The 24,454-nt window shown below is 38.0% G+C and overlaps 1 protein-coding gene across 3 annotated transcripts in view; it reads right to left on the bottom strand.

Annotated features, from left to right (window-relative positions):
* The window catches only part of adgrd2 (adhesion G protein-coupled receptor D2), a 95,015-nt gene that overhangs the window by 33,422 nt on the left and 37,139 nt on the right, over positions 1–24,454 (bottom strand). For all 3 annotated transcript variants that reach the window (XM_038271041.1, XM_038271039.1, XM_038271040.1), the window contains 11 exons: positions 24,320–24,454; positions 24,002–24,110; positions 20,593–20,698; positions 20,438–20,493; positions 20,189–20,315; positions 19,978–20,081; positions 19,644–19,746; positions 19,284–19,437; positions 10,181–10,314; positions 9,633–9,748; positions 392–512 (listed from right to left, as the gene is read on the bottom strand). In XM_038271041.1, the coding sequence (XP_038126969.1) occupies positions 392–512; positions 9,633–9,748; positions 10,181–10,314; positions 19,284–19,437; positions 19,644–19,746; positions 19,978–20,081; positions 20,189–20,315; positions 20,438–20,493; positions 20,593–20,698; positions 24,002–24,110; positions 24,320–24,454 (1,265 nt within the window). The remainder of the gene's footprint in view (positions 1–391; positions 513–9,632; positions 9,749–10,180; positions 10,315–19,283; positions 19,438–19,643; positions 19,747–19,977; positions 20,082–20,188; positions 20,316–20,437; positions 20,494–20,592; positions 20,699–24,001; positions 24,111–24,319) is intronic.

The raw sequence follows: 24,454 nt of genomic DNA, 5'->3' as shown, positions 1-24,454 counted from the left end.
GTGAGTTTTCCCTGATGTAATTTTATTTTTGGTTCTCAGTTTTTTGTATTCTTGGATTACTGAGCTGCTTATTAAATCTGTAGGACTCACCTCTGACTCCTGGTCTCTGCATTTGGGTCCTAAAAAACCTCCACTCAACCTTGACCTTTATTGATACATGGCTCACACAGTAATGTTGTAAGTTGTTATTATTTTACATCCTTGAACTGAGGAAGCCTTTTGAGAAAACTCATGTCAAGTTGCCTACGCTGAAATTTTCAAGCTACATCCTTGTAGTTGTATATATAATATATAATAAATAATACATTTAGGTTTGTTCGGTATCTTATATTTTTTCAAATAATGTCAGTATTTACATGACACTCTCAGATTTTTCATTGCTCTAACTAACCTGTAAAGAATTGAGGAAGATGAAGATGTAGCTGAGAACCACAGACAGATGGACCAGTACTCCACATATCCATGTCAGACCCAGGACAGGTAGCAGGATAAGAACAGGACGCGTCACAGCCCTAAAAGGACACAGAAAAAAATACCTTCATTCATCACATACAGTAATGAGTGTAAGATAAACAGTCATGTGAACATTTAGGAGACCCTTCACAAGCTTGTTTTTTTCTAAAAAAAAATGTCTGATAGCAATTTTTACATCACTTGCTGACTAAAGTAATTCAAATAAACATTCACGACATTTTTGTCCTCAGCATGTGGCAAATACAATTTTAGGTCAGCAATTTCAGGTATATAAATCACAATTATTATAAAATAATATACAAATGTATAATAATACATTGAGATTCCAAATAAATGTTTTTTGAATATCAATCTTTTTTTCTGCAATGAAAATTACAAAGCACTAAATCCATTTCTGTTTGTTGTGCTGTGTAGGCCTCAAAATTGTTTTAGGTTCTCATGTAAGCAGTGTAATAATTCCCAGCTGTGATTGTTGCTATTTCACCAGACCTTGGATGTAGGAGTTTGCCCTGAAATCAAAGGATTGACGGTTCAAGCCCCGGCTCCAACTTTCAGTGTCGTTGTGTCCTTGGGCAAGACACTTCACCTGCATTGTCTACTGATGGTGGTCAGAGGGCCCGGTGGCGCCAGTGTACGGCAGCCCCGCTTCTGTCCGTGAGCCCCAGGGCAGCTGTGGCTACAATGTAGCTTGCCACCATCAGTGTGTGAGTGTGTGCGTGAATGGGTGAATGACTGAATGCAGTGTAAAGCGCTTTGGTCAAGTCTCCTGACATGAATAAAGGCGCTATATAAGTACAGGCCGTTTACCATTTATTTCTATTCTATTTATTCTCTTGTGCACATGACCCATTCTAACAGTGGCTTTTGCTATGAAGATAGCTGGTCTGACCTCCTCTTCTCCTGTGTTGACATCTCTAAAGGTGTTTGTTATGATTCTGGCTTAAATGATCTGTTTACATTCTGCTTCACCTTTGACTGCCAGGCTGAAAGCTGTTTCTGTCCCCCTGTGCCATCTATGCCCACTCCCAATCTGCACAACTCAGCTCACCTTATCACATGGACTTGTAAGTCCAATGTGAACCAATGATCCAGTTATTGCGGATGTGAGTAGATGATTCAGTGTTCTTTCCTTGCCTGTCCTCCTGACCACATCTTTTTCAGTTCCCAGATTACCATCTTACTTTGCCCTTACTGAATTCTCTAGACAGTCTTTTTTACCCCCTCTTTACCTGTGGAGACATTATCCTGCTGCTCTCACTGAGGAACCAAAACAGGATGTAACGTCTTCACCAGAATCCTGAGAAGGTTAGTGGCTTCTCCTCTGAGTGTTTTTGAAATCATAAAACTCATCCCAGCCACTAACATGTCTCTCCCTACCTAGTAGGTCTGGTCTGTGATGTTGTATTCTTATCAAGAGGATTTATTTTTTAATAAATCTTTAAAATGTTCACATTTATCTCTGGCTGAATTGTCCGGTCCTCAGTCTGTCTGGTCAATAAAGTTTGCCTAAATGTAGCTGTTATAGAAACCAATTGCCTGCTATCACTCGCTTCTGTCCTAATCATCTTGAAATGCTGCTGTCATATGCTACTGAGTGTTTACAAATAACTGTATTTCTTCAGAACTCCATTTTAATAACCTTGGTGTTCAGTTTAATATGCCCATATAAAAATGTGTCACTGTAAACATACAGTAAACCTTTACTAGGCTATACTCTAACAATCTAGTAAAAATGTATTCCATTTCTTTAAAGACTATTTCTTGGCTTGATTGGCTTTTATTTTTGAAAGCAGACAGGAAATGGGAATAGGAAAGAGGGAAGAATCGAACCTGTGATGGCTGCATCTAGGACTTTATTCAATTCCTAATCTGCTAAGTTTGTCATAAAAAGAAACCACATTTTTTAGCCCCTTTCCACACTTTTCTCGCTCAAGTGACACAAGTTTATGTAGAAAATGAAGCCCTTTAATAATCAAGGTAGAGCTAGGTACTGTAAGGTGGATCTGTAGAAAATTGGAGAACAAAACTGGGCTCTACATGTTTAGAGCCCAGTTTTGCATAAAGCATATGGTATCTAAAAGATAGAGGTGAACGCAATAACAGTTTTGTTTATAATGAGATGCTCACTTTCCATTTTCTTTTGCTCCAAGTAAATTACCCGAAATGTCTGAGGAAGATAACATGCATGACTTTTTGAGAAAATTGCTGTTACTGGCAGGGTGCTTACATGGATGCTTTACTTTAATGAAATTATTAATGAGTGTCATCTTGGCACAGTTTTGTGGACGATTGAACAATGGCAGGAAAGTTTGAAGAAGGTACTGTATATTTCATGGAAAAAATAAAGCTTAGCTTCAGTTGCAAGTTAGTGAGCTTAATTATCTTTAGGACCCGTTAAATAATGACTTCTGTCAGTCTTAACATCACTGTATATCTTCTCTGTTTGTCTTTGGTGACACCTCAACTGTAGACCAAGAAAGTGCATATGACTAAACTGTTTTGAGCTGCTAAGATGCCATTTCTTTCAATTTCATAGTGATATGTGAAGATAAAAATACTGAGATGTGCATTTATGTAAATACAAATGAAAACCAAATAAGTCCAACAGATGGTAAGTGGCTTGTACGTATATATAGTGCCTGTTCAAGTCAGGGGAGTTCAAAACACTTTACACTACACTCAGTCAATCATCCATTCATGCACGCAGATTCTACTGTTCTATATTACATAGAGTACAAAAGGGGCCGCTGCTTCAGGTCATTTTCATTAATTGATTTATCTAACTTCATCCTCAGACTGCAGGAATACTGGAACCAAGACCATACAATTGTTAACCTCCTCTCCTGCTAAAACAGATTCAGGGAAGGACATACTGACCAGTTTTCCTCACTCTACTACATTCTCCTACAACCCTTCTATTTTGCAATATTTGGTGTTATTTCCGTCTTTGGCTTTTTGATTTCATGACCGGTTTGGTGGTGGGTCAGTGATGGTCTGGCGAGGCATATCCATGGAGGGACGCACAGATCTATACAGGCTAAATAACGGCACCCTGACTGCTATTAGGTATCTGGATGTAATCCTTGCACCCATTTTCATACCCTATGCTGGTGCAGTGGGTCCTGGGTTCCTGCTGGTGCACGACAATGCCCGGCCTCATGTGGCCAGAGTATGCAGGCAGTTCCTGGAGGATGAAGGAATTGATACTGTTGCATGCTTTAATCAGTTTATTTCTTGTGTTTGGAGTTCTTTGTATTCCCCACATGAGTAATCTTTGCTCAAAATATGGATGTATTTATTTTATATGTTATATATAGATTTTTCCTCCTAACGTATTCATTCTCCTGCTCCTTTGCAACCATCCCTTCGGTGATCTTGGTGCTTATAAAGCCAATAACCATTTTATGGGGCAAGTAGAAAACATTGCCTTTGTTCAAACTACCATTGTTGTCACACTCCTGCACCTGGATAGAGAGATTGAGTTTTTCAGCTGCACTGTGTCAGCAAGGACAAAGCCGACTCACTCTTCTCTTTATTTCTGAAAGTAGTTTTCCCTCCAGCCTCCTGAATTGATGTTAGCTAGCACATACATCAGCTTGTTTGTGAGGGAATGAAGAGAAACAGCTAGAGAGGGAATGGAATGGCATTGTGGCATTTTTATTAGCTGCAGAAAAACATGCAATGAAAATAGTTAAAGGTGGAAGAGCCATTTTAAGGTGGGCTTTGGGAGATTTTAATTAAAGTGGAAATATCACATATATGAGACTTCAGAACCTGTCTCGAAAAAAGAAAGGATTACTGAACACTGTACCCTATATTTTACCCAATGACTGTTTGAGATAGGAAACAACCCATCTCATGACCTTTAATGGATAAGCAGGTATACATTTTGAATGGATAGATAGTAAGATAAAAAGAATATTTCTTGGTCATACTGCAAATTCCAGCTTGGGCATCTATGTATGTAAAAAGAATTTGCAATATAGTGCACAGGCTTTCAAAAGATTACATGCTCTTTGTTGCTGATAAGAGTCCAAGAGCAGTTGGACTGAGTGCCACCTGGGCTATTCCATTTGTAAACTTGTTGGCCGGGTTGTGTTGATTCAAGTTCTGTTTATCCTTCCTTCTGAAATGTCCTTGCTATTGTTATTAAAGTTTGAATTTCTGAAAGAACATAAGTTATGACAAGATTTGGCTACCGGGTCTAAACCCTCTCAGAGCTAAATAAGAGTTTCTACAAAGGGGGCATCCTGCTCATATAAATGCCATTTCCTCAAAACTCTGGCTCTATACTAAGATAATTAAGACCCAAGTTGATGATCATCAAGAAATGATGAAACCCCACATTACACTAGATCACACAATTTCTTTCTTCCATCCATCCATCCATCCATCCATCCATCCATTTTCTGTCATGCTTATCCAAAGCTGGGTCGCGAGCGGTGCGGGTGACTCTCTACGGGCGAGAGGCGGGGTACACCCTGGACAGGTCGGCAGTCCATCAAGGACACAATTTCTTTCATTTACTGTATCAATAAATCATATGTTCTTGTATTGTGTTTTTCTTTTTCTAAATTTCTTCATGGTGGAAAAACAGAGGCAATCTGTTTGCTTCATGCTAGTTCCAAAAATTGCAAAAAAAAAAAAAAAAAAAAAAAAAAAAAACAATACCTCAAAGAGCAATGGATGATTTAAACCCTAAAACAGCATGTTAACTGAATAAGATACAGTATACAGTACTTCCAAAAGCATTGATTTAAGAAGAAACCAGCAGTCAGAGGCACAAATTAATAGACTGGTTGTGCATTTCTTAAAGGAAAATTCCGGTTTTTAACACTTTTAGCCCATTTTCTGTAGTGTCCAGGATGAAATCGAATGATCGACACCATAATTTTGACAATTGGTCCTGTCTCTGCTTTTTGGCTCATGCAGAATCCCCCCCTGGCTGCTTCAGAATGGCTTCCATAGTGCATGTCCGATAATGTCCTTAAAACAACCTTAAACGTTCTTTTTTTAAAATATGCTACTCACCGGGTCGTCAGCGCTGTTCAATGACGTTCCAAAAAAAGTTTCGTAAAGAAAAAACGTTCCTGTAGTGTTTTATTTAGCATTTTGTAAATCCCATTGAGTTCTGTTGGAATAGTCAATATGCCTCCGCCACCGGAAACGGAAATGAGGCCTGTTTACGCTTAGTTGTAGTCTTTTCGCAAGGCCCAAGTGTTTCTGCTTCACTCTGTGTACTCCGACGTCGAGGTGCTAACGTCTCTGTTAAACACTTTAAAAAACTCTGAAAATGGAATACAAAAGGTGGATTCTTGAGGAGGACATATTGGACTTTGAGTTTGACGGTAGAGGATACCGTCGCCAACTAGTGGTCTGGAGTGTGCAACGCTTCAGATTCGAACGGGAAGCGGAAGTTTATAAGCGGTTGTGATGTATCGGAAAAAAATGTTCTGGGATTTACAAAATGCTAAATAAAACAAGACAGGAGAGTAGCATATTTTAAAAAAAGAACGTTTAAGGTTGTTTTAAGGACATTATCGGACATGCACTATGGAAGCCATTCTGAAGCAGCCAGGGGGGGATTCTGCATGAGCTAAATAGCAGAGACAGGACCAATCGTCAAAATTTTGGCGTCGATCATTCGATTTCATCCTGGACACTACAGAAAATGAGCTAAAAGTGTTAAAAACAGGAATTTTCCTTTAACAGAGACACATTATTTGACGTTTACTGATGGGGCTAGTTTAAATGCATTACCTCACAGCAACAGCTGGCTTACTTGCTTTCATGTACATTTCCTTTTGTGTTTAGTCAATTTGCTCAGGCCGTAGATGAATTCCCATCAAGTACATGGGCAAAATCATTGGGATCTTAACGCATGATTGCACTGCCAGAAGACTTTGGTTAGTCAGGTTTAATAATTAAATAAACCTCTCTTTTTATACCAATAATAGTTTAGTTCTGGAATAGTTTGCAGCTACACAAAGCAGAAGTAGGATCCCAAGAAAACTGATAGGGTTTTTCCCTTTTTTTCTCCCATGTGCCTCAAGCTCGCAAAAAGTGTAAACAAATTATTTCAGAATAAGAAGTAAAAAAACTTGAGTTTAGACAGGTGGTCATGGGTCAGTTCTGAGCACTTCTAGACAGTTTACATCATGCTGCTATGCTTTAGGCTTTAAAGTCCTTTCAATGATATGAGGTTTTGTGCAGAGTTTTTTTTCTTCTTAGTCATATATTTAAATTAATCTGTTATAAAGATAAGGGCTTGAAAAATTGCGGCTTGGGTCCCTGGGGCCCATGGCTGGATTCCCTTCGGTGTGGCTGGCTGCCAGTGGAGCCCATGGACTCGTCCCCGCGGCTCCGGGGGCTCCGGCGTTGCAGTGGCTGGGGGACTTCCGCGGGACCATCTCTCCTCCTCCCTTGGTGGGGGGTCGGATTTCCTGGGTTGGCCCCTCCTGGGCGCCTTTGCTCTTGGGGTCCCCTTGGGTGTATGGGGCTTCGGGTCCCCTAACGCTTGCCTCGGTGCTCTGGGGGGTGCTTCTACAGCTCTTCACAACCACTATTGAGCAATTTTTCTTTGAATAAACTTTACACGCACAAGAGATTCACTTCCATACAGAAAGCCCACATTCTTATCTTCAGCTACCACAGTATGCATGTCAGATTATATAATACTACTTATACTTCAGCGATATACAACAAGGTGTTACTTTGTTGTATATCTTGTACTATGTCGCTTGGTTGTGCTGTTCTTTTTACATCTTTTTGCAGGTAATTAAGCAGACTGAAGATGTGCTATCGTTATCTCCCTTTTATCTTTTCTTTCTTTATGTTTTTCCTTTCCTGATTTATTTAAATTGCAGAGTCCATATAATCTGTAATCTGTAATACTTCCTGCATGAATTGTAATAAATAATATGCATAAATCAAGCAGAATTCGATGGCTCCACTTGTAAAAGTAAAATCTGTTGGTCTCTTTTTGGCATCAAGACAACTATCGTTATTGCCACATTGCTGAAATATTTTTAATAGTTACTGGTCTATGCCTAGTCATTGCTGTGTCTTACACAAACCTACACCTAACAACACCCTAAAACCTGTAAAGGCGGTTTATAACTTTCAATGTCTAAGTTTTTCTTTTCATCAATATTTGGAAATGTGAAGGGGGATGTCAATACATGTTTCTGCTGAGTCTGTAAAACTCTAATAGAGTAGGCCACACTTGGCACATATATAAACATTTATGATCTTTAGCAAAACCACTGGCTATTATGCTCTGTGCCATAAACATAGCACCTAACGGTGCTATGATGTGTCATTAAGAAGGGGACACTGTATTAAAAGGTTGGGAACATCTTTCAAAATACTGTTAAAAGTATATTCAGGTAAGAAAACCTTTTCTAAGGAAGTCTTTAAAAGCAGCAGAATGTTGAAATATAAAAGAGCATATATTATGCTATATATTATATATATATATCTGGTTGAACTGCAAAGTGCCTTGAGATGACATGTGTTGTGAATTTGGCGCTATATAAATAAACTGAATTGAATTGAATTGAATATTTCCTTGTAAATTATTTAGTATTCCTCTAAATTACAAAAGGTCATCATGGAATCTACATCAAGCTCTTGCAACTGTTGATGTGAAAGCAGCTTAAAAATAGACTTCTTTAAGTAAGGCATACATTTACTTATATACACAAATAGAAATATTATTGCAAAGAGGACAGCTTTTCTCTCTATAAAAAGCATGAAGACCAGATGGAACTACATGGTCATCCAGGAAGAGCTAAATCAAAGCAATCAGATGGGCTTACTTATGTAGAAAAGTTTCAATCAGTCTGCCTGTATGCTTTCATTGAATTTTCTCTTTAAAGTGCTTTGTGATGACTTACTGTGAATTGGTGGTAAATAATTAAAGGGAATTCCATTGTATCTTAGGCTGGGATAAAGAAGAAAAACTATTGGAATGTCTGGAATAATGTTATGAGAATGAGTCTAAATGGAACAAAAGACGGAGGACAGGCTTATAATGAACCGACTTAAAGATTCTGAAAAACAAAACTCTCCAAGCAAATGTGAGGCTTGCAGCAGAGAAATGTGAGTTACTCTGCTGAAGCAGGACATGGAAATGTGAGTCTTTTCCAGGAATATGAAAGCAGACGCAGAGCTGGACCCATTAAACTGACAATGACATAAAACATACCAACGAATCCACAAGAACTTGCTATAAACAAAGAAATAAGTCCTGGAGTGAATCAAATGCCAAATATTGGTTTCACTGAAAGATGAAAGGTGACGTGAAATTGACTGGACATACTTCAATTATTCCTTAAGATTTCATATCATGAGGCAAAACTTAGATTTGAGCCACATAATAGTAGATGTCTCTAAACGGTCTCTAGGGAATCTTCTTTCAACCAAAAAAAGGCACAACTAGGAATAAGGAGGTAGGGTGTCTTAAGTAATCCTCAGATCGCATATCTGCACGGATTCTTTTTAATAACTAAGATATTTTTTTAAAGGTATATAAGTCAGTTTTTTCAGAGATAAATAAATAAGAACAGACAACAAGATCTGAATATCTAAAAAGGATTTTTTTCAATGATATGAGAATGGCACATTCATTTTAACTCACATAATCTAGCTATCAATCCTATGAATATAAAAAAAAAACCTGCAAAAACCTGACAAAAGCCATACTGATAGGAGCTGCATTGACTCCTTATCAATGATTTCTTCAGGACAGATGACTATAACTGTTTTATCAAACATGTTGTGGATCTGACCATTTAAGCACTGGCAGAAATGTAAAAACTAGGCAAAAAAACTCCCCTCCCCAGAAGTTGGACTGGAGCATCTCTTAACAATTTGTATTAATGGTACAATAAAAACACAGCTATGGCGAAAGGCTTGCAGAAAAGACAAACAACTGTGCTGAGGCCAGGTGTTAAGTTGATAAGCCCTTGTAACTCCCACAGTGAACTCTCAGTCTCACACACTGCCTCTATTGAGTACAGTGCTCCTCAAGGGAGAAGAAAAATACTAAGCCTGTGGGTTTGTGTTTGAGTGTGGAATAGCGTGGGTGGATGGCAGGAAACAATTCATGAAGGATGGCAAAGAAGTAGAGAGTTAGAGATGCTTTTGTATCTCACCAGGTGAGGTCGAAGGTCTGCATTTTTGATGCAAAGCTTGGACTGAGCATCTTAGCACGCCGATGAGCACTGGAAATGGTCACCATGACAACACGGCACAGCACAACTGCATTGACCTGGAGGCAGAACACAACAGGAACAATGACGTGTCACTGCAGAGCCACTTGGCCTTAAGCTGACAGGAGCATTCAACTGTGTGGAAATGCATCCTGCCAACCAAAACACTAAAGCAATCTTCATGAACCAGAAAATACTATTGTAATGCTTTATGTTATTTTGGATGCAAGGATATATATGTAATTCTGTGGGGAAAGTACATGCTTTAACTGTTTCTTATAAACTTCTTTTTAATCTTACTGTTGTCTGCTGGTGAAATAAGATGAGAATTAGACTTAAATGATCATGTTCATTCATATGTTCTTCATAAAAATAATTTTGGAAATATGTGGCTTTGACCCTACATACTGTGTATATTCCATATTTCATATGATTAACGTATTCTTGCAGTTGACTGTTAAACAATGCACACTTACAATAGATATACATACCGTCAAGACAAATATGACAGGTCCCACAAAGGCCCAGATAGTGTCAGTTTTTACACTTAGCCAGCAGTGATCATGTGCCTTGTATTTTTCCCCTGATATCACCAATGTTAGTCCAACTATGAGAACAGGTAGTCCTGAAAAACAAGTCATTGACGTAAAATCAACATTAGTTGTGGTGAAGCCACAAAGCCTTTTTGTTTAAAACCTAAATTTGCAACTATTACAGCCACAGTTCAGCTGGGTTCAGCTGCATATTTTGTCTCTTCTGTTCTTTGTTCCTGTTTAGTCTGTGGGGTAAAGACTACAGTAACACCTCAAGACTGTTTGTGCTACTGACTCACATCGTGTTCTCAGCTTAGTATACGACATAATACACACTAATGAATATGAGAACAGCTGCCATAAATAAAAACTGGGTTAAGGCTGTTGTCTTACAAAACATCATGTAATTTGTAACATGCAGATACGATTTAGAATATAGAGTAACTTAGGCTGCAATTTAAAATTCAATTCCATTCAATTCAGTTTATTTATTTAGTATCAAAGGACATGTCATCTATAGGCACTTTATAGTGATGCTTCAATCAGATCATGTAGTAAAAGTGATTAAAAGTTTTCTATCAAAGGAAATCCAGTTAATTGCATTGGGTCATTGACTTTGAAGGATAAGTTCCTCCTTGATCAACATGCAGCAACAATACTATTTTGCTTGGACTGTAATGTTGACCTTAAACAGAGCCGATTATGACATTACGCTTTTAAACGACCATAACAAAAACATGGCAAAACAAACAAGAACCTAACTGCGTGGGAAGAGAGAGCAAGGCTCAAAACAAGAATTTAGCCATGCAACCTAGAGGCTGCCCTGAGGAGCCAGATAATTTATCTTGAGAATGCACAAAGACCCAGACAGGTGTGATGGCTGTGTCCCATCAAGGAGGCATCCTGGGCCCCTGTGTTCAGGTAATGGTAATGGTGTCCAGGTGGCTAGAGATTAGACCTACCCAACTGGCACATTTGATTGGTGAACTGGGACATGGTGGAGGGGCTCACATTTCTGGTGCAATGGCATGTGGTGATGGTTTGCACCTGACCTGTGGACCAATGCTTGCCGTGGCTTCCCTGTTTGCTTCCACGAGAGAAACTGAAAATATGATAGCATGGATAAGCTAACAGTAGTAAACAAGATGGTGGCTGGCGATCCAGAGAAGGATGAAATTAACTTGAGGGGCCAGACAGAAGTTATCAGCTAAAGCATCTCGATTATCTACTTCCACCTCTTCAACAACTTCACTGCTTAGAAGAACTGGCAGCAGAGAAATCAACATTTGCAGCATTATCATGCATGTTGCTTCTACATAACCCCTAGGGTATTTAGGCCACAGTATAATGTTACTTCTTTCCACCTCACCTCCTTACCACTCTTCACTTAAGATCCAAAAACCAACCGGACACCAGGAAAAAGAGTGGCGGTGTCCTGGCAACAATGTTTATGCAATGTTAATGTCTCAGCAAATGGAGATAGGGCTCACCCTACCGTTGTACCATATACAGCAATGAAGCACACCAAAATATTGCACCAATACATGCAGTGACTACATCAGTCTATTCCCTATAGTGCCTGCAATGCAAAGACTCTGCATCAAGGTGACGATATCAAAGCATTTTTTTGCACCATGTTTTTTTTGTTTTCTCCCACGTTTACGTCCGATCACTTTAAGAAATGAAAATGTCATGAGCATTGCACAAAATGAAATTCTGCTTTGTATACACTCTGTGTATAGAAAATAGAAAGTCTATAGAAAGTCTATGTTGTCTAAGTATATTGATCTAAGCGGAGAGTATGTGAGGCACCAGACTCGGGCACCAGAACTCCCAGAAGGTTGCTCCATTTAATCCAACATTTCTTGGAGGTCGTTGGTTAAGGTTCATGGAGACCCATAGAGAACCTCATCAGGAGGTAGACCATGAAGTCTAAATAACCCTGTGAAGCTTTGAAGGCTGGGACCCACAGAGAAGCTCTGCAGCCAGGAACCAACTAACAAATTCATCAGGGACAAACATAAAAAAACTCAGTATATGTGACCTTTTTACAGTTCTCCACTAAGCCAAACCATGAATTTACAGAGGCCTATATTACACATTTTCAACATTTCAGAAAGTTAAAATAGGATACCTATAAATAGCTCAGTAGTACAATTCCTGTTTTTGCCAATTTTTCTTTTCTTTGAATAATAAGTATGGAAATTGTTCAGTAAATTAGTTGAGCCTTGAGGAAGCTGCTAGTCTGTGGCCTCCGTCTTCACCCTCGGTTGCTCTATGAACTACTGTTTTTATCTACTGAAGAACAAACAAGGCAGCAACATGTCTTATTTTTCCTCTCACTGCTACTGGGTAAAAACATTACCAGGAGATGTGTACAATCCTACTCTTGATGTGAGATTATTACCATGTCCTTCAGAGACACAGTGATACTCAACGTGAAAGGAAATTGTTCTGCATTTTATCTAAAAGTGTTTTTGCTTTATTTCTTTAAAATCTAGATTTTACCAAATTTCAAATATTGTACAAAAGACTGTCACATTCTTTTTATGTTGCTGTCAAATTGACACACAAAAAAGACGAAAGAAAGAAACTCAAGCTCATAGTTTTGCTAGTTGCGCAAACAGATATACATCTGCCTAACTTAATAGCAAAGCAAAATTAGAGCTTTTAAAATTTAGGATTTGTTCATTACATTCAGATTTGTAAAATATGGACATCTAACAAGTCCAGTCTAAAGACTCATTCTCCAGCTCACTCTTTTTTTGTATATTTAGCTTTATTTAGATTCTATTCTATTCTATTCTTTTCTATTCTATTCTATTGTTTTACATCAGATTGACTTCTGCGACTTCTAAAGGTAATAGGTGCACTGAAGTCCACATATATTTTATTTGAGTGAAAATGGCTGAATATAACTGCCCTCCAAAATGTACATATAATAATATAAAAGTTTAAGCAGTAAAAATACTTTTACAAGGTCAACATAGGTCAAGTTTGCAGTATAAATCAAAAGGCAATGTTATAACCTTAGTTCCATTTTTTACTATAACCTTATCGTCAACATAATGAATTGATTGATTGATTGATTGACTTTATTGATCTCATGGTGGAGAAATGTACTATTTGTATCAACTCAATAGTCCAAAAGAAGAAGAAGGTGCCAAAAGGAGGTATATATATATACATATATACACCGGTATATATATATATATAAATGTTTTCTCACCCCTCGTGGGGTAGTATGTGTCATCCTCAAGCTCGGGTCCTCTACCAGAGGCCTGGGAGTTTGAGGGTTCTGCGCAGTATCTTAGCTGTTCCTAGGACTGCGCTCTTCTGGACAGAGACCTCTGATGTCTTACCCGGAATCTGCTGTAGCCACTCTCCCAGTTTTGGGGTCACAGCCCCCAGTGCTCCAATTACCACTGGCACCACTGCTGCTCTTACTTTCCACATCTTTTCTAGCTCCTCTTTCAGCCCTTGGTATTTCTCAAGCTTCTCGTGTTCTTTCTTCTTGATGTTGCTGTCGCTTGGGATTGCCACATCTATCACTACTGCCTATATATATATATATATATATATATATATATATATATATATATATATATATATATATATATATATATATATATATATATATAAAAAGTATTGAAGTATTAAATGGCATTGATTTTGTTAAAGTCGTAGGGAAGCGGCTGTTCCAACCTTTGCATTGTATTTCCTCCCAAGTGGTGCCCGACTTTACACGAGTGAATAAAGTGAATGTGATTGGTCGTTTATCAAGGGGTGGAATTGTTGTGGTGGAAGTTTGGTTATGGCCGGTTTGTCGGAAGCATCTTGCTAACCAGTTAGCAACTTAGTGCTAGTAGGTTCCCAATGGGAAATTACATTGGGACCAAGTAGCACTTAGCAGCGACACTGTGAAGGAACACTATGGAAAGCGTAAGCATGCATCCATCCTTGTGAACACTGGGACGTAACTCAATCGTGAAGTAAATGATTCTTATTTCTTATTTCAACCATTGCGTATGTTAGCTGCGACATATGAATCAAGATGCTATGACCGAAAACATTTGATTGACAGATGACCATTGATATATGATTGACCGAATTTAAGTGTTCAGACGTATAACTAACTGGCCTAAAAGGTTTTAAATTGAAATTTTCTAACTTTTGGGACGATATTGTCTCATAAAGAGTGCATTTATATACATGTTTAACCCAGAATTATTTGACATTAAGTTATGATTTCCCTACGACTTTAGGTATAATTCTATATCAAACTGCCACTGACAAATGCAAAATTTTAAACAACTTATTATGGAAAGTAAAATTCTGATCAGGATGTTATTAAAAGTGTTGGCACACTGACTACCTAGGAACAAAAACAGTTTCCGAAAAGTTACCTTATTTGTAATGCAAACTGAATGAACTGCAACATCAACCAAATTGCCTCTCCCCTCTAACAAAAGGAAGGCTACTGTTGCCAGATAGAGCCAAGGTTTTCAAGCCCAAACATCTGTTAAAAACTGCAACAACCTGCCCAATTAATATATTCAACACAACAAAATCTACCAACAAAAGACTACTCCTCTTTTTACATTTAGAAGACAAACTACACGCACACATATGCTAAGATTACTTCTACATAACTGAAATAATTACATTTATTGTAGTTGATTTTGAATTCTTACCTTTAATGCCCATTGGATTCTTGGCTGGAACACTGAACATCTGAACGCTGAACTTTTACTGTGGTGAACTATAATACAATCCATTGTGATTTGTGATCAGTACATGGTCGAATGAAATCTCCCAAATAACTGTCAGAGAGGACAGAATTTTGCTGATGTCCATCCATCAAACTCAACAGGATTGGCATGCTCATGCGATTTCTGAAGTCTTTAAGCAGATCTACTTGAGAAAAAGCTCGTTCAACTGGTGCATTTTATATTTCGAGGGTGAGGAGTTTAATTGCACCAAGCGCTAAATCCTTATTGCAGCGATTTCCCTTAGCATCTCTTAAACATTCCTCTTCTAACCAGAACGCGTTGATCCTTAGCGCTAGATGTATCACACCAGATCTACCTGCTGCTAAAACTAGCATAATTCATGGCGCCACTACACTAGTTCTATGTTTTAAACACCCTGGCAGATGAAATTAAATATTCAGTGATGGAGAAAGGACAGGGAGGCTTAGCTATAAACCAGTAATGATGAATAATTGGTGGACATGTGTTTTAATTGGTTAACTCAAAAACCGATGATCTGACTCTAAACCAGTCCAAATTATCTCCACCCACCCAAAGCAATTTCTATCTTCAAAATCAAAATGAAAACAGCCCAACTGGGCAGTAAGCCGCACAATTTGGCAACACTGTCATGCTGTCATGATGCAAAATGACTTCCAAAAGGCCTGCTGTACCTAACTTGTGAAATGATGACGTTTATTTACATTTGATCACAGCATCAAATCAAGAAATTCTTTAACACTGTTCTCGCAAGTAAATTCACAAGTATAACTTTAGGAGATGAAAGTATCATAAATTGACCACTGCTTTAGTGAAGGCCGCAGAGACAAACATTTTAAAATCAAAATAGAAAGAGAAAATAATTTAGACAAGGGATGAAGCGGCAAATGCTCTTAAGAGGGAGGTGATTGGCCTTAAAAAAGGATTTTCATTAACCATAGACGGACCATTTCATATCCTTCCACCAGCACAGAAACAGACAAGCAGTCCTCTGTTCGCCTTCAGCAGATAGCCTAAAGAGCCTAGCTTTGGCCTGCCGTTGTGTCTCTTCCTTCCCAGGCTCCCTGGCGGGCAACTCTGATGTTAAGCCATTGCATCCAGCATTGCTGGCCGGCTCGTCCCGGTTATGGAGCTCTGTGTTCCCACCTGATTCTCTGCTGCTGCTGACTGAGCTCAGGAAATTTGTCTCCCCTTACCTCTGTTGTCTAGGTGTTTCTTCCATGAAAAACGCAACTACCAGTGCTTGAAATCAGTCGTCTTTATAATAACGAGGTGGTTGGTGGTGTGAGTATAGTTTACATAGATAATTTTATAAATCGTATTTTAGTCTTGGTATAATTGTTTATAGGCTAAACTTGTTGCAGTCCCCTTCAAGCATAATGACAGCATCTACTAGTTTGTCAGCTCTGCACTGCCGTAGGGCAAAAGATGTCTGCCTCCACAAATGGGAACCAACTACTACGTATTTATAAATAGCAATTTCTAATGCAAGGCAAACATAAACATAAACAAAATGCTATGCACAACTGTACCTGCTCCCGAAAGGAACGCCTACTGAACGAACGAGAGCATGCGCAAGCTCATTTCTCCTCACGCACATTCTGTTTAAAAGTTGATGTTCTCATAGCTCATATAAGCTTACTGTGCCCGAACGTCTGCCCTAACACCTAAATCCCTCATTCAGTATATAGAACGGGGAATATATAGTGGACTTTATTGTGAACTCAGTTACCTTACCATTCGGACAGATGATCACTTCCCCATTGGTCACGTAACTCCTCCTCCACCGACTACGCCTACTCGTTATTAGACGCCGCTGTCAGGTAGCAACAACCTATGACGACAGCGGGCCGCTGTGACAGCAAATCCCATAATACTTTGTGAGGAGAGCTCTCCACACAAATCATTCCAGGATATATCTGAGGCCTTCCTTTTCTTCCCATACACTTAGTAGACACTTTTTCTTGTACGATCCTCAAACAATTTTAAAGAACCACGGTGAGAAAGGTGAGCTTCAATGACTGTCTGAAACCGTAGCTCACCTCACATGTACGCCTGAAAATGCGCATACAAAGTAAAATTAGGTAACGGGACAAGCACGTAAGACGGCCTTACGTAAACATATCAGCAAAATAATAGATGATTTAGATGATCCACCTGGAAATAAAAGATCATCTACACAAGTTCATAAGTGATAATAAATAACACACATATATAATATATTACATGATTTATAATTAAATTATAAAATTTAAATATTTCAAAAATATTGATATATAATTTTTATATGTGCAAGATTAATATTTTATCTTTAATGATGAGTAAAGCTTTTTCTTTTTTCGTATTGGTGATGTATTTCCGTTTTAGGGCGCAAAAATGTTCGCTCATTGACTCAAGTTGTACATGGGCAGTAGCTCCTCTTCAATACTGTAGTATAGGAGGGCTCTGGGTGCACCAAAGCTAGGCCCTGAGGTAATAGGAATTGTCATCACAGTTGCAGTGCGGGTGATTGACAGGCCGAGTCACGGAAGGGAAGCAAACTTACCACGACAAACTGGAGGTGAAAGTGTTTGGACTTGATCAGCCAAACGTCAAAATTGACTTGGCCAACTGCACGACATGAGGCTAACGCTTTATTTTGCTGCCTTGACTGCCTGCCTCCTTTTTCATACGTCATGATCTGACCCAGCATGAATAAAGACAGGTAGGACTGATTTAAAGCACTTTTTAGAAAAGGCAAAGAGGCATGAACAATCTGGGATTCTCATGGAAAATATTAGAATAGTCTACTTTTTCTAGATGTTTGTTAATTTGCATAGTTGCTCTTAAATAAACACATTCTCAGAAAGTAAATAGTTTTTACATATAAAAAAAATATAAAGTTGACTAATTGCTTCTCCATTATTAAACTAGTTCATTATTTTTTTAGGTTTGTCACACAATGTTGGACCATGCAAACACCTTCTCAGGCTTCACAAAGCCTCAGAAGGGCAAGATCTATGTACAAAATGTAAACCTGTACATGACAGTATGTTTGTTTTTATAAAGTGTTTTTATAATGATTTTTGTTGTTGGCATTCATATAAATAAACTGGTGTGATAACTTAGTATACATTGGTTTTTAGTATACCTCTATTTTGAATTTATAGCCCCCCTGGAGAAAACTCAACCAGTCGCTACTGTATTACAGTTATGTCAGTAAATCGCTATAATTATTACACACTCTATTTTTAAGTGTTCAGATAGAAATTGATCAGTTTAAATAGATATAAAGAAAAACACTCAGTTTTCCTTTAAGTAAATATCCTTTTTAAGACAAAGATATGATTTCTGACCAAAACATTGATCAAACATAGTCCAAAGCTGATGCATCAATTAGCCTGTAGCCTATGTTGCTGAATGTACTTCAGATCGGAAGTGCTCTTTAGCGGATGCAACTCGAAGTGCATCATGTCAAATGGGTCTAACCTAGCAACAAAGCATTATAATTAAGATGGATTTTGTGGATACTCAGAAGTGACCAGCACCCTGCTAAACTCAGACACCAATGGGAGCTCCAGGTAAGGTGAAACAAGTAGAAACAAAAAAGTGTGCATTACGAGAATGAGCAGAGAAGTGCTGCAGTTCTGTGTTTTGGCCATCGGCGGCAGTATCATTGGAAAACTCCATTCATTATGTCTTTATAAGGGACTTCTCACTTTTATTAGACTTGAAAAGAAAAGACTACGAACAGAAAATAATAAATAGATCTCCCACATCTACTTTACTATGAATTTGAGTGGCTGCCAGCCAAATGGAAATGTCCAGGCTGCAGGAAACAGAGGAGGAGGCCGCCTCTGTTCCTGAAACTGTATTTCTTCTAACTAAGCTCCTCTCTCCTTTATACCTAATATGCAAGGATGTAAGGCTTAGTAATGTAGGAATGTGAATATATTGTTTTTGAAAGATGTTTTGCCATATGCATGTATGCTTTGTTGGATAATGTTTATATGGTTGTGTGGATATGTGTTAAGGAATTCAACTATTTCCTTCCATTGCAATGTTTTAGTACCTCAAATGGTGGTTCTTTTTGTCTCAAATTTTTTACATTTCTTCATTAAAGGTGCTTGCTTTACTGTGCCACTGAATTGCCCTTTGAAGTCCAATAGAGTTTTTTTTTTTGTTGAATGGAATTGAATTTTCAACAGAGCAGCCCTCTAGTACTGTTGATTTAAATAATAGATGGTTAAAAAAAAATTGTAACAACACTAATATTGTCCTAGTGACTTAGGCAGAGAGATGCTAAACATAACTCATTAAGATCGGTTTACCCCAGCCTATGACATAGTAGAGCTTCATCCTGCGGTCTTCACTGATGTTGACAGAAACCACTTTGCTCCAGAGCAGAAGCCCCTCAACCAGCATCCAGCAGAATGATGCCATAAAGGACAGGTGAAGTAGAGCAGTCACCATGAAACATGCTACCTGTATGAAGAAAAAACATTATACATAAGAAAACTTCATCCTGAAACTTCAGTTGAGTCTATTAAACAGCATGCCACCATTGTTATTTCTTGGTCAGAGCTGTTTTGAAAGGAAACCTCATGTGGTCATGATATGATATGTACGAACCTTTATGGATATTAATTTATTTGGGGAGTATTCCAGATTGTACACTTAAAATATCTCACCTGGTTCTCTGTTGCCCAGTCACTACACATCAGCAGCAGCTCAGCGAGGCCCAGAGCAACTATTAGGTTCTTATGAACAGTTGTTCGGTCTGACTTGGGGACTCTAAAAATATACACACATGGAAACACACCCAAACATGTAAGCGCTTTATGTGTGAGACACACTGTGCGAGAGAGGCTCTTGCACGTTTATTGAAAAATGTTTTTCTGTACTGATGCACACACATATCCACACAAAATTGAGTTTTTTATTGATGTGAATCTGGCTGGGATTTATGAAATGCTTTTCACCTTTGGTGTTTCCAAAATGCTCACTGTGATGTTTGTCACTCACCCCACAGCAATGAAGAGGATGAAGGTGAAGAGGAGGCCACACAGAGACACTCCACAGCCAATGAACGTCAGCACCTGCAGAGCTTTTTCATTCTCTGCGCTCCTCTGGCACAGTGCAACACAAAATGCATACGGTGTTTAAATACATACACATCTTGTTTATAAGGGAACCAAACTAAATCCACAGCTCCTGTCAGACAGAGACATGTTACCTGAGTTTCGTAAACCTGCAGCAGCAGGGCAAAATTGGTGGTGTGGTTGCAATAGCACACGGTGTATCCATAATGTTTAGACACAACCTCACAGCCTTTTGTATTCCACCACCCACCAGCCTCTGGCCTGCTCAGACACAAATTATAAAGTACATACAGTACATAGACATGCAAAAGAACAAGATAAAACTGGATTTTGGAAATCATGGAAACATGTAATTCGCTCTTTAAAAAAGAATTCCTACTTACGTGAGGTCAAAATCCCAGTATGCACAAACTGGATCATATACAGCATCAATGGAGTTCTGGTAAAGCATTAATATGTGATAAATACATATTTTGCAAATATGTCAGAAACATTACAAAGAATATATATATATATATATATCAGAGGTTTTGGTTACCTGTAGTTTGTGTTGGAGCTGGAAGTGAACTGCCATGCTTACTGGCTGGTCATCTCCCAGAACAGTGGTGGATATAACAGATGAGCCCAGGACTGTGCCCAGATACCTGTGGGGTGCACGAACACTGATGCATTAAATTAAATTTTAAAACAAGTTAAGTCTCTTGTCATTTTCTGTTGCATTGTAAGTCTTTTGCTGATATCTTTCTGCTTTACGTTGAGACTTATTCTCTTGCCATTCTTCCGGCTCTAATGTGTTTCCTTCAAATCACAAGTTACCGGCTACCCTGACCTTAATGAAGAAAATCACATTTACTGCATGATATTATCATCTCCATGTTTAACTGTGTGGATGATAATTTCAGGAGGAACAGGGAAAATCGATTTTTCAATCATTTTTTTTTACCATTTTTACATTATAAGTCATTATTTATGTTTGTAGAGGAACCCCCCCAAACTTTGCATTTCCCCCTATGATGCTGCCATCATGTACAAAATACATCACAAAAAAGGTGTTAAAACATTAAACTATATACATTTTGTGTTGTGTTTTTGTTGATTTTATTCATACAATAGGTTTTTAAAGTATTTTTTTAATGTTATTTTCCTTCCTCTTTTTTCCATGGTACATAACAAAAAAACGTGAAATAAACAAAAGAAATATATCAAGTTGTATTCTACCATATATATAAAGCTATTTTTCTAAATTAATATGTTCACCATTTGGTTCTTCAAGATTTAGTTTAAGATGGACTGAGAAATTGACAGATGACTAATCAGCCTGATTGGCCATGGAATTTTTCTCTGATCAATTAACACTCATAAACTCTACCAGATAACAATGAACAACAGTACTTTTTGCTACTATTACTAAGGGAAAGAAAGGGAAGACTCGTCGTTACTGAAAACAACATATACGCTGTAAGCATGTAGAACCATGTCTGTAGTTATGGTGGTTGTGAAAAAGTGATGAATAGCAGGAATATAAGAAGTCAAGAACAAAAGATGACTCTAAAGCAGAGGTAGAATTATTCTATATTCTAAAGAAAACTTTAAAAAAAAAATGTAAATTAAAATTTATACAGACTGCTGTTTTACTTATACTAGCTGTACTAACCCCCTGAATGGCAAAGCCTAGATTAGAAAGACAGTTAAAATAAAACATCATTAAGTTAGCATTTCAATAAGAGCATAACCCTTTTTCCAACATTGCTCTCTCAAACACGTGATTTGATGTTGTGTTTACTTTGAGTGTACTGGGCTGGGTTTATATTCCCTTATGTTTGTAAAGAGAAACCTTAAATGTATAAAAGTGGAGTTTTTTAGAAGGTCAAAAGTTGACAAAAAGGTTACAAATTTGATATTGGCCATGTGCATCGCTATCAGGATATTTGTTTGCCTTCCACTACCAGTGCTGTGTTTGGCATTTAAAAGAAACTGATAATTATTATCTAAAGTTTCTTCTCCCACAAAGTTATTAAGTCAACAGCAGCATAATCAAAGTTGCTATTTGCTATTAGAAGTAACTATGGCAATTAATTTGGATGACCTACTGGTTTTTATATTATTATTGAAACCTGAGCTATTGGTTCAGTTATAAAATGTAATATGTTTATTAATACATATTATTTTGTTAATGAATGAATTATTCAAATAACTGAATCAAGCAAATGTCTGGAGAAACTGCATTATTTTAGTCCTTCTGGTGGGACAAGTGACTTAGGACATCTATCAACAGCAATATATTTATCTAGATATTATTGTAAAATGCCAGAATCAACCATTTTCATCTCTGTTAGCGGTTTTATTCTGTCTGAGCAATGCACTATGGTCAACGTAGGCCTATGCAATACATCAAGAAGACCTGAGCACCATCTATCTATAATCTTTATTGGCTTCTATTGCTTCTTCCGTAATCTCCCCTTCAATAGAAGCAAAACATGGTTTTATCCTCCAGCAAATAGTGTGCTTTATATTTTACCACACAAATGTTGTAATTGAGTAATTAGTTGAATAAACCAGTTAATGAAACTACAATTGTTTAATGTTGTTACTTCTACCGCTGTCCCTTTTGAATTTTTAGTGTAGATGACAAAAACACTTTGCAAACATTTTGCAATCGTTGACGTTTATATTTCAAAATACGTCAGCATGTGGCTTAGATGCCACTTGACAAATTATAATCATTACAGTATTTTAGATCTGGCTTTTGTTTTCAGTCCAGTTCAATTTACCTCAAGACTATTAGTTTATATTAACTCATGTTATGCACTTCTCTTAAGATAGGCTTGTGCAGCTGACCACCTGGTTAAATACACAACCCCCAGTCTCATAAACTTTGGTTTGTTAACAGGTAATCTTTGACCAAGGCAGTTGTTGAGTTCCCCACCTGGATCTTCTGGAATTTCTGACAAAACAAATCAGGCTGAATTGTGTGAAATGTATCAGAGAAGGTAAATAACCAGATTGCCTATTTCATCCAAATGGTATTAAGGTTGTTGATGCAATCATATAAAAACTATATTTTAATCTGGCGGCTCAGTCAGCTAATTCAGGTGGGCCAACATTAGCCAATTTTGGACCTTAATGATGTTAGATTCTATTGTCATTGAGAAGGGATTAGCGAGCTTTCTTTGGTACCAGAACAATGTTGTCCTTAAAATATCTTCTACAACACTGGAACTGTCTCCATGTCAGGCTACAGTTTAAGAGGTGCTACAGAATCCCACAGAGGTGCCATGAACAGGTCTTCAAGACTGTGGGCCTAAAACCATCTAGAGCTGCAGCTTGCAGACAAAGAAAGATGAACAGAGAGGCAAAGGAAAACCCGGATCTCCTGACTGATTGTTATGGAAAGACTTTGGGTGGTGGGGTGGTCTGTTTAGCTAGGAGTAGGAGAGGAGGAGGATGACCTTGTCACTGAACTAACCAATCAGAATTCTCTTCAATCACTCCCTTTCTCCCTCACAAAAGCCTCTTTTTCTTCTTTAGCGGGTTATTCAGGTCAGTCGTGATCTAGGGTTTGCTACATAATAAGCATTAGTTGGGATTTTACTATCCCCCTAGTATTGATTGAAATTTTTATAGTAAGCCCACACCAAGTAATGGCACTGACATCCGCCCCAAAAATTAATCTGAAGTTTTTCAGCTTTCTGTGGACATCTTCTCATCACAGTTGATGTCTAAACAAGAATACATCTAGTGACTGAGATGGACTGATATGGGGGCTCGAATTGGCAACACACGACAAACCCAAATTCCTACCTCATCCACCGACACCCCCACACATGCAATACCTTTGCCAAACTCAAACCTTACTCACAATAATTTCTACAGCATAAATACAAATGCATTTTTTGTTTTATTTTTCGGCTGTAAATTGATTAAGAAAGTAAAGGATTTTAATTTACCTCTGGCTGCCATCAGTTACTGTAGGCTCCATAGTGATGTTCTCTTCTGGATTGAAAATAGGCCGCAGAGAGCCATACCATGTGTTAACCAAGGTGATCTTATAGAACCCTGCGTATTTGACAAAAAAATGTGTTTTCCTTGTGGCAAATTTTTAGCGCTTGTACAATAAAATGAAGAGCTACAGTAGATATAAAAGTGAGAGCAAGAAGTTCAATGTTATGTGTTCCTTTGATTTCAATTATAACATTTCATATCGAATAGATAACTCATGAAAAAAAAAAAAGAATGAAGGATTATCTTTTGTAAGAATAACCTACCATTGTTCTCTAGATCCTGTATCTTCTGATGTGGAACAGAAATGCAGTCCAGAACAGAGTGTGTCTCTGACCCCGGCCCACAGAAGCTAACTACCTTAGATCCCTCACCCAGCCTTTGCTGCTGTAGCTCCAGTT

The sequence above is a fragment of the Cyprinodon tularosa genome, unplaced genomic scaffold (assembly GCF_016077235.1).
Source record: "Cyprinodon tularosa strain WSP-4 unplaced genomic scaffold, ASM1607723v1 ctg789, whole genome shotgun sequence".
In the NCBI taxonomy this organism is placed as follows: Eukaryota; Metazoa; Chordata; class Actinopteri; order Cyprinodontiformes; family Cyprinodontidae; genus Cyprinodon; species Cyprinodon tularosa.
The sequence above is the reverse complement of the archived record's forward strand: the minus strand, read 5'-3'. Positions and strand labels throughout refer to the sequence as shown.